General features: G+C 39.7%; 1 protein-coding gene across 3 annotated transcripts in view; it reads right to left on the reverse strand.

The window, feature by feature from the left end:
• LOC136886347 (PAX-interacting protein 1) overlaps positions 1-13,978 on the reverse strand; it is a 136,616-nt gene that overhangs the window by 4,826 nt on the left and 117,812 nt on the right. For all 3 annotated transcript variants that reach the window (XM_067159085.2, XM_067159083.2, XM_067159082.2), the window contains one exon: positions 10,627-10,831. In XM_067159085.2, the coding sequence (XP_067015186.2) occupies positions 10,627-10,831 (205 nt within the window). The remainder of the gene's footprint in view (positions 1-10,626; positions 10,832-13,978) is intronic.

The raw sequence follows: 13,978 nt of genomic DNA on the forward strand, positions 1-13,978 counted from the left end.
AAGAATTATGATTTTACTCAAACTTAACAAATATGAAGTGCACTGTAGATACACCAAAGTGAGTGAAAATACTGAAATCTACCTCAGCACATTCCGGAAGACGCGTTCTATCATGACACGGATAAATTTCGAATTTAAATTACTCTGGAAAAAAAAAATTAAAATATAAAGGCAGTTTGAGTTAAAAGTCTGAATTTAGGTAATGGGACCGACATTATTCTTTGAATTACGAATTATCCATATTTCGAATGAAACAATTTAAACAACATGCAAAATCGTACCTGTTTCCAGGAACGAGAGCTTCTTCAAAGGCGGGACTTTGAATTAACAGATTTCGAATTATCAAGGTTTTACTGTATTATGTTTGTAAGTGAACTGTGTAACAATGTACATAAATTAGGCCTACTGTACTTACACATAGTGGTTTGCAGGACATTCAGTTATGGTGTTAATGCACACATTAAATGCATGCAAAACGCCCAATGTTGGACTTTCCTATGACAACTTTGAACATAATTGTAAACAACGTGTATAGTTCATGTGTCTAAGAACATTTTTCCTTGATGTCTTCCTATGTTGATGTTCTTAAAATGTATTATTTACTTCATTAACTATAATTGAAAACACCTGTTTCTTTGTTTTCATCTTAATTATTTTAACGTTCAAACGTAACTTTAAATTTAACAGCATAATTGTTTTTTCTTCTTCATTTTTTAGCATGTTCCCTCACAAAAACGTCCTAATGGTTTTGGCTGTAGATAGATATCTTTATTGGTGGTGAAGTTAGTGCAATGGGCAGTTTCTAACACTCAACCACTGCTTCTTCATGCGATTAAAATGCTACAAAATTTCCAATACAACTGATAGTAAAAAAAAAAAAACAAAAAAAACCACCACAACTCACACAAAACAACAAATCCTCTACAACCAATCATTTGTACAACTGTTTTGAATATAGGAATCTCATTTACCATCTAATATTAAGATATATTATAACTACTGTTCGGAATGTTTTGTCTACTGGGCAACCTCTAATTAGGATATTTGATGACAGTAATAATCTAAATACCGTTTACAATATCTACGAAACTAATTCTAATACATAATTATGACGTAAGTACAACAATAACTGACCATTCACTTACAAATTCATTCCTCTCTCACAAGTCAGTTTGATGATTCACGCAAGTACCTTTGGCAAGCCACCTTAAATTTATTAAGGGAAGTCACGTTCCTAATGCTGGTGGGAAGAGAATTATCACGACCTGGCAGCAGAGACTGCGAAGGAGCAGTTGCATATAGTTGTGTGGTGTAAAGATATACAAAGAGAGGAACCAGATCGTATACTTGTGGTAATTATTTGAAGACAGGAACTGATCAATATTATGCTTGATCTGCAGTGACTAATAACATAATTATTCCTGTAATTGGAATGTTTTGTATTTCCACCATTCAGTACTTAGTAAGACATGCTCAGGTTGCGAGAACTTCTTCAGATATTGAAATAATATGTTTATTTAATAAGTTAATTTCTTGTTATGGAAATATATATTCTGAGAATATCTTTTATCATTAATGAACTTGAAATATCTTTTGAATAAAGAAAGGATATAATAAAATGGATGATTACAAAGATTACAGGCCACATGAGGCCCATGAGGCCACATTTTCCAGCTCGTAAAAGAGTTTTGAAAGAGTATTTTAACAAACGTGAAGAATATTTATGAAAATTATTTCATACCTCGTTCAAAAAAAATGTATTTTAATTTTCATACCCATTACAGACCCAGTGGGAATTAACTATTTAATATAACTTTTTCTTTTTAAATACCTGTTTTTACAAGTTGCTTTGCGTTGCACCAACAAAGATAAGCCTTAATTAAGGTACATCCCAGCTTTTGCCTGGTGTTACAATGGTAAACCATGGAAAACCATCTTCAGGGCTGCCGACAGTGGGGTTTGAAACCAGTATCTCCCGAATACTGGCCGCACTTAGGCAACTGCAGCTATCGAACTCGGTTTTTTAAAGTACTGCACTGATCTAACTAGAGAACATCCTATATTTGGTTGATTTTTAAAATTTAAACCCATTATAAAAATGGCAATCTTGATCTCTATTTTTTCAAAATGGCGCCCGGTAATGACGACGTAGTGTTTTATTCTCCGAGTAAATTAACCGTAAAATGTGACGAAAAGTGCGGAAAATGTCGAAAATTAGTGAAAAATGGAATGTTGTGTGATTCATGTGATCGATGGTGGCATTATAAGTGCGGAAATTGCCCTAGAGACGTAAAAACTAATGAAAATGTTGACTGGATTTGTGAGCAGTGTGTTCGGAATGTTGTTGTTGGGGACGGCGTTGACGAAGCACCGAAAACAGTCGATGAGGAATATAAAAGTGCATTAGAAATTATAAACATTCTAAAAAAGGACAATGAGACTCTTAAAGTTGAAAATCAAGAATTAAAAGAAAGACTGCGATCGCTAGAATTTGGGACTGACCATTCTTCGAGTGATATACCGGTACAAGTAACAAACTCGAGCACGTGGTGTCAAGTAGTTCGTGGATGGCCGGCTAAGAAGAAATCTACAACTGAATTTCCGGAAATAAACATTAGAAATAGGTTTTCTGCCCTAAATAATTTAATCCTGGAAGAAAGTGATCGCGCGCGTGAAACCAAATCATCGCGATCCGTTGCCGTGCCGAGTTTAAAATTTAGGCCTAGAATTCAGATTCAAGACCCAGTTAGGCCTAAATCAGCGAAGGTAGCTGTGTTTGGTGATAGCCAAGGAAGGGAAATTGCGGGATTGATTAACGACGAGAATATAGCAGCAACCGGAGAAATATATCCAGGAGCTTCTATCAGCAGTGTTGTGGAAAACGTAGAAGCAGCAACTAGTAACTTCGGGAGCGGCGATGCAGTGCTTATCATCGGTGGGACGAACGACGTAGCTCGCGACGACGCCAGGAATGTAAGATCACAACTTAAACATACACTAGGGAAGCTGACCCACACTAACGTTTTTGTAGTGAACGTGCCCCACAGGCATGATTTGAGTAGAGACTCGTGTGTGAACATTGAAGTGGACAAGGTCAATACAGATATTGTTAAAATTTGTAAACATTTTCGGAATACTCAGGTTATTGAATGCAGCAGTTTTGAGAGATACTGTTATACAAAACATGGCCTCCATCTAAACAATTCAGGTAAATGGAAGATAGCAAATATTGTTCTAGATTTTATTAATCTTAAGATATGTACTGTAAAACAGGCAACTCCCTTCAGTTATAATACTGACCAGGAAAACTAGTAGAAAGAGCCAGCTGTACTTCAAGCTGGCTCCGTCAACTAGAAAAAGAAACTCAGGATAGTAAGGAATTTCAAGTTACCCAATTGCAACAGTCAAGTTTTAGGGAGGAAGGGGGTCTGAGATTGCTCTTGGTAAACTGTCAAAGTGTAGTAAATAAACAATTAAAATTCGGTACATTGATGGAATCTTATGAGACTGATGTGGTGATAGGAGTGGAATCGTGGTTGAAAGAAGGGGTGGGTAATAGAGAAGTATTTCCAGAAGGGTACACAGTCTATCGTAGAGACCGAGGAGATAAAAAGGGAGGGGGGGGTGTTTATTCTGGTGAAGGAAACCTACTGTTCACATGAATGGTTTACCGATGAAAGGGATGAAATATTAGCGATAAAATTAGTTTGTGATAATATGAAGGAGGTGGGAATTATAGGAACATACAGGCCTGGAAGAGAGGAAAGAGACATGGAAATCTTTGAAAAAATAATAGATTATACTTGTAAAAACAATAATAATGATATGGTAATAACTGGGGGAGATCTAAATTTGCCTGAAGTTGAATGGAAAGGAGCTGCAAGTGAAGCCCATGAACAGAAACTGGCAAATAAGTTAATTTGGGAGGGAGGATTTACACAAGTAGTACAAGAACCGACTCGTCTCAATAACTTACTAGATGTATTCTTGGTTAAACCATGGGAAATTGTTGATAAAACTGAGGTAATTGAAGGAATAGGAGACCATAAGGCTGTAATAATGGATGTAGGACTCGTACCAAAAAGGCTTAATAAGAGGGCTACACAAGACAAGAAATTGTACAGAAAAACTAAAGTTGATGAATTTGGGACTTACCTTAAATCACAATTCAGTTGTTGGATAAGTGAAGGAAGTAACGTGGATACACTTTGGGCTAAATTTAAAGGAATTATTTGGGAAGGAGAGAAGAGATTTGTACCTGTTAAGAAGGGTAAAATGACCTCAGACCCTGTTTATTATACAAGGGAAATAAGAAAATTAAAAAGAAAATGTAGAATAGTAAACAGGAAAATCAAAGAGGGTAGGGAGAGTAGAGAAACTAGAAAACAGCTAATGAGGGAACTGAATAGAGTGAAAAAGGAAGCAAAAGAGAATTATATGAATGGCATACTTCAAGAGGGTAATGACCACAAAGGGAAATGGAAAAAGCTGTATTCATATATCAGGAATCAAAAAGGAAAAGGAATCCAAATTCCTACAATGGTGGGAGAAGGGGGTGAACACTATTTAACAGATACTGAGAAAGCAAACCTATTTAGTAGGGAATTTAGAGATTCAGTAGATGATTGTCAAGAGTTGGAAACCGAAACAGAAGATAGAGAGGGAGAGAGACAGAGGGAAACAAGAAGCTTCTCATTCACAAACGAAGATATTTTCAGAGAAATCCAACTGCTTCAGCAAGGAAAAGCAGCAGGAAGTGATCAAATTACTGGGGAGGTATTAAAGACAATGGGGTGGTACATAGTGCCTTATTTAAAATTTCTCTTTGACTATGTCATAAATAATAGTGTAATACCAAAGGAATGGAAGGAATCTATAATAATACCAATTTATAAAGGAAAGGGTGATAAAAGGAAACCAGAGAACTACAGACCAATCAGCCTGACCAGTATAGTTTGTAAAATTCTGGAGAGTTTAATATCAAAGTACATCAGAGGGATATGTGATGATAAAAATTGGTTCATGAGGAGCCAGTATGGATTTAGAAAGAAATTTTCTTGTGAGGCACAACTGGTAGGATTTCAGCAGGACATAGCAGATCAGTTGGATTCAGGAGGTCAGTTAGATTGCATAGCCATAGATCTTTCCAAAGCCTTTGATAGAGTGGAACATGGAATATTATTAAAGAAATTGGAGGGAATAGGATTGGACGTAAGGGTTACACGTTGGATAAAAGCATTTCTAAATTCAAGGGTTCAGAAAGTCAAAGTAGGAAATAATGTATCTCAGGAAGAGAAAGTTTGGAAGGGAATTGCACAGGGTAGTATAATCGGTCCGTTACTTTTCTTATTATACGCAAATGATTTAGAGAACAATATAACATCAAAAATAAGATTGTATGCAGATGACATAATTGTTTATAGAGAAATAAACAACATTGAGGATTGTTCAGAATTACAAAGGGACCTTGATAGTATCCAACAATGGGTTGAAGAAAATAATATGAAGGTTAATGGAGGCAAATCAACTGTTACAACTTTTACAAACAGGAGCTTTAAAACTGAATTTGAATATACTTTGGATGAGGTAGTTATCCCAAAAGATGGCAAGTGCAAATACTTAGGTGTGAGATTTGAAAGTAATTTGCACTGGAAGGGTCATATTGATGACATTGTTGGGAAAGCATACAGATCATTACATGTCATAATGAGGCTACTTAAAGGATGCAACAAAGAATTAAAAGAAAAAAGTTACTTGAGTATGGTTCGTCCATTATTGGAATATGCAAACAGTGTTTGGGATCCTCACCAAGAATACCTAATAAAAGAAATAGATAGTGTGCAGAGGAAAGCAGCAAGATTTGTAACAGGGGATTTCAGGAGAAAGAGTAGTGTATCAGAAATATTAAAGGAACTTGGGTGGGAAACTTTAAGTAAGAGAAGGGAGAAAACTAGACTTACAGGATTATATAGAGCCTATACAGGAGAAGCAGCATGGGGAGATATCCGTGAGAGGCTTCAGTTGGAAAATAATTATATCGGCAGGACTGACCACAAATATAAAATTAGAAGGAATTTTAGCAGAAGCGATTGGGGTAAATTTTCATTCATTGGGAAGGGTGTGAAGGAGTGGAACAGTTTACCAGGGGTAGTGTTTGATCCTTTTCCAAAATCTGTACAGATATTCAAGAAGAGAATAAACAGCAACAGAGAAAATAAATGAAGTGTTAGAGGGCATTCGACCAGTGCAGGTTATTGTAAATAAAAAAATGTGTGTGAATAAATTAATTCCATCCCCTGGTCTAAGGAGTTTGGACAGCCAAAGTAGGGGACTGCCTGTAGGGGTGAAGTACAGTGGGGACTTCGAGGGCCCTGGGACCGCTACAGTAGCTGTGAAGGCCCTTCAGGAACTCTGAAAAGTGGTGGCAAAAGGGGCTCTGGTTAAGACGCAGCAGGTCGTTATGCTACTTAGGATCCAGAACGGGTAAAAAAAAAAAAAAAAGTAAATAAATAAATGCAATGTAAATATTAATGTTATACCAGTTGTATAGTATCATTTGAAGTAATTCCACATACTGTATATCAGTTGATTATATTTGTAAGTAGTACAGGAGATATTATAAGTAGAATTTTGTAAACAATATAAATTTATTAAGGATGAGCTGTGTGTTTAATAGAAAACATTGTTAGCGTAAATTGTATAATATTGTATTATAGGAAAAATTTTCTTCTCTTGTTAATTTAATATTTAGTGCTTGACAATAATGTATTTTAGTGTACCATTTGCCACCGAGGTAGACACCTCATTTGCAAATAAAGAGATTTTGATTTGATTTGAACCTCAGCCACGGAAAGTTTACTTTCATCTCCACTGGTGGAGGAGGCGCTTTCAGTTCTCCATCCTTCTCTTGTTGACAGTAGTGGCTGGTACAGAGTACTGAACTTTCAAAGAAATGTTCAGGGAAGTACTCTTGGAAATACACTGCATCGCACTAAATTCTCCTTTTTGAAGTTTTATTTTGACTACATTAATAACTTCAGTTAACCTTTAGGTTTTTTTTTCAATTTTTACGCTTTGCAAAAAAATTAATTCAAATAAACTGACACGGTTGAGCCCCCTTATTCAAAATCCAGCTGTTGTGGGTATAATTATTTTTGTTTATTTTTAATTTCACATTTTTATGCACTTGTAAAATAGAGTTTAAACAATTAAAATGATTGAACATTCATTTCAATTGAGCTGTGCATATTATTATCATACTTACCTCTGTTCTATTTGCAGATTTTTCTGAAAAATGGCCGGTTATTAAAGTGTCGCCCTAGAGCCCTTACAAGCTGGAAACTCCTGTTCTAATATACACTGACTTAGCAAATGTCATGGGATAGTCACCTAATAGCGTGTGGGGCCTCCTCTGGCCCTGCGAACTGCAGTGAGACGCCGTGGAAGTGAGTCGACAAGTCCCTGGTAGTCTTCTGGACGCAGCTGAGACCAAATCGTTTACAGAGCAGCCGCCAATGCTGGTCTGTTCGTGGGTGCAGGATCCATGGCACGGAGCCTGCGTTCCAGGACATCCCAGATATGCTCGATAGGGTTCATATCAGGGCTCCTGGATGGCCATGGCAGTCGCTGGACCTCCGTTGCATGTTCCTGGAATCATTCGCGGGCGACGTGGGAGCAATGTGCCCACGCATTATATTCTTGAAACACCGCAGAACCGTCTGGGCGCTGGAAGGCCAAAAATGGGTGGAGAGGGTCTCCGAGCAGCTCAACATACCGCGTACCATTCAAAGTCTCTACCAGAACAACTAGGGAGCCCATTCCATACCAGGAAAATGCACGACAGACCATAACAGAGACACCAGCGCCCTGGACCACACCTTCAAGGCAGGCGGGATCCATCACTTCACGTGGTCTGCGCTATACACGGTGCCTCCCAACGGCATGGTGCAGTTGAAATCGTGATTCGTCCGACCATATCACGTTATGCCATTGTTTCAGTGCCCATCCCTGATGACTGGCGATAAATGCGCGCCGTTGTGCCCGATGACGTTAGGTTAACAGTGGCACCCGTGTGCGGCGCCGGCTCCCATACCCCATAGAACCCATGTTCCTACTGATGGTCCACTGGGAGACGTGTCTAGCACAGCCTGTGTTGAATTGAGCCGTGATTTGTTGCACGGTTGTCCGTCTGTCACTACTGACAATCCGTCTCAGATGTCGCCGGTCACGGTCATCGAGGGTGGCTGGACGGCTGGTCGTTTGTCTGTTGTGGACGGTGACACGCGCATTCAACCATGCACGATACACCCTGGACACGGTTCATCATGTGAAGCCGAATTCCTGCACCACTTCCGAAATCACACTTCCCATCCGTCGGGCACCGACCACCATACCCCGTTCGAACAGTGTCAGCTCCCGACGACGTTCCATGTTACACCTGTCACATGCAGAGCCACTGCTCACAAAGTCTCCTATACAACTGTCGCTGGCACAGGGGGCGTGTGGTGCGCAGACAACACACCTGTGCATCAGTGCTCCGCTATCCCATGACATTTGCTCATTCAGTGTACTTGTTTGTATCTTATTAAGCACGAATGGCGGAAATATAAAATATTCCGATTAAAGAAGTAATTATTTTACTAGGAATTAAAAGAAGAAAGGTAATCGGGTTTATCTGAATCGAGTATTCTCCGGAGAAGATACGAGTGGCGGTCTTGCATTTGAAGCCATGAAGGTTTCCCATAATAAGGTGCTATGCAACTATTGTAACACAGACTAAAAATAAATCTTAATGCAGCTATCTGAAGCCTGGTCTAGTTTTTTATTTCCACCTTGAGTTATGTTCAGTAGTCCAGTGTCACAGTAGTCAACGATAGGTAAGATGAGGGAGTGAACAAGTTGTATTTTAAGACGTATTAGGAAAATAGGTGAGTAGCGTTTCAATGGATAGAGGAAGTTGTGAATTATATTACAGATGCTTGTTATCAACTGGATCAGATGAATTAAGTGTTGAGATGATCAAAGCACTAGGAGAGGTAGGACAACAGTGGATGTAGAATCTGGAAAGAGAATGTAATACCCAATGACTGGAAGCAAGGAGTCATCATCCCACTGTTGAAAAAAAGGTGATAGAAAGAAATGTACCAACCACAAAGGTATAACTCTGCTGTCACATGGCCTCAAAATCTACGAATCCATCCTTGAGAGCAGGATTAGAAAATATGTTGAACCTTCACTTGAGGAGGAACAACATCGATTTAGACCTCATAGATCAACTATAGACCTCATTTTTGCTACCAGAATGTTCTATGAGAAGTATTGGGAGAAAGGTAAAACACTTGTAACTGTTTTTCTGGACATCGAGAAAGCATATGACCATGTACCACGCAGGCATATATGGGAATGTTTGAGACATAAGAAAGTGCCCGATGACATCATAGCACGAGTACAACGATTATATGATGAAACCAAGTGTTGTGTCCAGGTCCAGGATGGAAGGTCAGGTTGGTTTGAAACGAAAAGTGGAGTCCAGCAAGGAAGGTGTCTTTCACCACTTCTCTTCATAATCATAATGGATGAAGTTTTAAAAGCGGTTAAGAGAAAGGATTCAACAACTAATGCCCTGGTTTTTGCTGATGATGTAATGGTATGGGGTGAGGCAGAAGCGGAAGTACAAACTAGACTAGATCTCTGACATGAAGCTTTTACAACCTTTGGTCTCAAAATCAGCAAAACGAAGGCAGCTGGCTTGGTGATGAGTAGAAACTCTCCAACTGTTCATCCAAGAATTGGAGATGAGGAGATGGATATTGTAGACAACTTCCAGTATTTAGGTAGTGTTCTGTCATCAGACAATAACATACTTCAAGAGATTAGTAACAGAATACAGAAAGCTTCCAAATTCTATCACGCTGTACGTCAAATACTTTGGGATGAAACATTTCCGTTAGTTTCCAAGCAGCTTGTACAAAATATATCTAGTACCTATACTGACGTATGGCCTGGAAGCAGCAACACTTACTGGACCAACACAGAGTCGTCTTCAGGCAACAGAAATGAAGTTTCTCCGTTCTTGTCTACAAAAACAAAAATGGATAAAATAAGGAATGTGGATATCCGACAACAGCTTGGATTGGAAAGAAGCTTGCTGGAGATTACAATGGTATGGTCACATGAAAAGAATGAACCCTCGCAGGACTCCTCAAACATACTTTGACCACAATATTCCTGGGAAGAGACCAAGAGGAAGACCTCGTGATGTTTGGGAAAAACAGATAATAAAGGACAATGAAATTGAGATGCGAACTGGTGTCGCATATATGAGCAGCATCTGTGGATGGATAGAACAAACTGGAGGAGGCTCGTACACAACCGCACACGGCTTGCTGCAGCGAAGAAATGATGATGATGATGATGATGATGCTTGTTATGACTGTTCAGTCCAATTTAACATCTTGCTTATTACAACACCTCAGTTAGTCCCTGACGTGATATAGGGAATGACAGTTATTCACTAAAAGTGGAGGCAAGTAGCTACATTTTACCAGGATCAACTTTCTCCAGTAATTATAAAATCTTGGTCTTCATTGTGAAAAATGAGGCACACATGACAGAAGTCTTACTTACCAACAGGAGAGCTGATGATATCCCCAATGAGGTGGAAATCCTTCTCGTGGGTTATGACAATGTACTTGAGTTCAGTCTTGTTCATCTCGGTGATCTGTTTCAAGGGACGTCTGTGTCGCTCTACAGTACCCCCAGCGCACTCAATCACTTCCTGGAGAGCCTTCGGAGATGGGATTATGCTTGGAGTCAGATAGAATACCTTGTCCTAGAAAAAAGAATACTTGCAGTGTAAGTGGCAAAGCAAGATATCACATGAGAGGAGAGAAATTAGTACACAAAATCTCTATAGCTTGCCTGCTTGATCCTTTTATTCAATCTAGCATTAGAATGGGTTTATTAGGCATGAAGGTGAAACTCGCTGTATGAGTATAGTCCTGAACAGCTGTCATAAGTGAAGAGCCTTTACGCAGACATCATTGTAATGAGACAACACAAGAAAGAGGTGACACAGATGATGGCAGCTATCCTTCAACAAGCTGCAAATGTGGGTCTACAGTTCAACAAAAGTAAGATAAAATGCTTGCCTACAGAGTGAATGAACCTCCAATGAGAGGATAAATTCAAGTAAATTGAAGAATGGTTCACTATATGTAATGAAATGGACTTTGACATAAGAAGAGGGTCAATGTAGGAAATAGGTGCTTCTTTAGCCTACAAAGTAAACTTGATAGTCTGAATGTCAAAAATAATTTTTCTGATTGTATTGTATGGCTCAGAACATGGCCTGCCAAGAAGACTAACCGAGACAAGGTCCCTATTTCTTAATCGAATGTGGTACAAAGAATTCTTGGCCTATCAATGTCAGAGGAGAGTGGAGGCAGAAGATGAACAGAGAGATATACAGTGTAAAACTATCTTCAGCTTATCCCAATTATTTTTGAGGTCGCTCGAACCACCCGCCATATTTTGGTTTTAGCTGGGGGGTTTAGAGCCGGATGCACTTCCTGATGCTACACAATTTTTCAGGTGAAATTTCCAACACAGGAACTGTCCAGGCAGAGAGAATGCAGCTAAGTCAAATGTATTAAATACAGAGAAACATATACTGTGTGATGAGCAGATATAGGATCATGAACATCTTAAGAAGCAGACGAATCCAGTGAGCTGATCATGAGGCGAGAATGCCAGAAGACAATATGTAGAGCTAGGATGGAGGGAAAACCAAGGTTATGATGGTGGGATGAGCTGGAAAGAGACCTTATCCAGTTGGGCATCACAGGAGATTGGAAGTGTGAACCACCATAAGATCAAGATGGAGTCAACTTGTTAAGACAGCACCATGTTTTTCAGGGTGGTGGTCGCTGATTGAGTATGCATTATCTTAATCATCACCTTTCTCTTTTCTAGCAAACTACTTAACGGTATTATTAAATTTGTACAGAAGCTGCCACTCTCAATTAGAAGTAGGGGCGGGGGAGGGGGGCGCACACACAAATGTGTAGTGGAGGCCAGTGCGTAGGCTACTAGCCATGCGTCTTGGCGGATGTGCTATTTACCAACTGATGAGCCGAACTTAGCCCACTGGGGCGAAACGCTGGCAACCAGGAATGAGTTAGCTGGAAAATTTATAATGTCCAATAACGGACCATTATATTGGTATTATAATCTCGTAGATGGCACACCTTCATTAATCTCAATTTTTAGTTTATTAAGAATTTTTGTCTTAATAATAATAATCATAATAATTTTACTGGCTTTCATTTCCACTAACTACTTTTAAGGTTTTGAAAAACGCTGAGGTACCAGAATTTAGCCCTGCAGGAGTTCCTTTACATGCAAGTAAATCTACCGACAGGAGGCTTTAAAATACAACCGGACTGAGCCAGGATTGAACCTGCCAAGCTGGGGTCAGAAGGCCAACGCCTCAACCATCTGAGCCACTCAGCCCAGCTCTGTGTTTACCTTCTCCAACGCGGAGATATGTGCATTCTTCAAATAATACATACAAAACTGTTATACAGTTGAAACTGGTTAAGATGTCCCCCTCTAGCGTGTTTCCCAGGTTATTACACCATTATTCTGAAGTCCCAGGAAACGTCCTATTAAATACATGCTAAAGAAACCTGGATAGCACATTTACGTCACTTTTTAATACGTTCGTAACTCCCACCATAAGAAATTTAAATTAGCATTCCCGGCCACGTTGCACGCACGCCAGTTGTTGCTGGCCTGGGTAAAGATTTTGTAGAGAACTTAATAATTTCATGGTCCCGGAGTGCTCTTGCGTGTCAGCCTACAGCTTCAGGGGGCGTCAGTCCCAAGGAAGTCTTATTCTCTTTGCGTCTGATGTGTTGGTACTTAATTTTACATTTGTGAGGCCTCTTTCAGACAGCATGTGTTTGACCTGCTACCGCGCTAAACCGCTGATCCACCTAGGCCTAAAATAAGAACTGATTGTTCAAACAGAATCTTTCAGATGATGCAAACGCGGAGAGTAACAGTGCACGGGAGAAATGTTCAAGCGGGCAGTCCACGGTGAGTCGCGATCCCATGCTCACAGTTACTTGTTATTGGACATTAGTTTTTATGTATGTCATCATACACAGAGGATCTTTCTTTTTTTTTTTTTTGCTAGGGGCTTTACATCACACTGACACAGATAGGTCTTATGGCGACGTGGGGTAGGAAAGACTTAGGAGTTGGAAGGAAGCGGCCATGGCCTTAATTAGGGTACAGCCCCAGCATTTGCCTGGTGTGGAAATGGGAAACAACGGAAAACCATCTTCACGGCTGCCGACAATGGGATTCAAACCTACTATCTCCCAGAAGCAAGCTCACAGCCGCGTGCCTCTACGCGTACGGCCAACTTGCCCAGTATACAGAGGATCGACTGTGCTCGCGACATCAGTACTGCGACCTGTATCAGAACCTGACAGTGTACCAAGTAAAAGTGGATTTAGACGATAAATTAAAGTAGGCCCGCTCTCGCCCATTTGACATACAGTATTTCTCATTTTCAATTTAGAAGTTTTATTTGTGTGCTTTTTTTTCTTTTCCTGTGTGATGTACAGCGGTTGTTATGGAACCCGAAATAGACATTGAGAACTAAATAACTTTAATGTCGTAAATACCAGTGGTCTCGTGTTTGGGAAAGCATGATGTAATGTAGACCCGTTATTGAGAGAGTACCTCAAAATTGAACCCATCTCCTTCTCTAACGAAATGTGAAGGACACAGCATGCGCGAACTATTTTTATATTTTCTTAAGTGTGAACTACGGCTATGACGGTCCATATTTATTACCCACACTGAAAAGGATCCGCTGGAAAATGCAGGGAATTTGGAACCACTCGATCCGCTGCATGTTTAAGTAAGCAGAAGCGGGTGCACCCATGCATACACGTGGACTTCT

This window comes from Anabrus simplex, chromosome X, assembly GCF_040414725.1.
Source record: "Anabrus simplex isolate iqAnaSimp1 chromosome X, ASM4041472v1, whole genome shotgun sequence".
Taxonomy (NCBI): domain Eukaryota; kingdom Metazoa; phylum Arthropoda; class Insecta; order Orthoptera; family Tettigoniidae; genus Anabrus; species Anabrus simplex.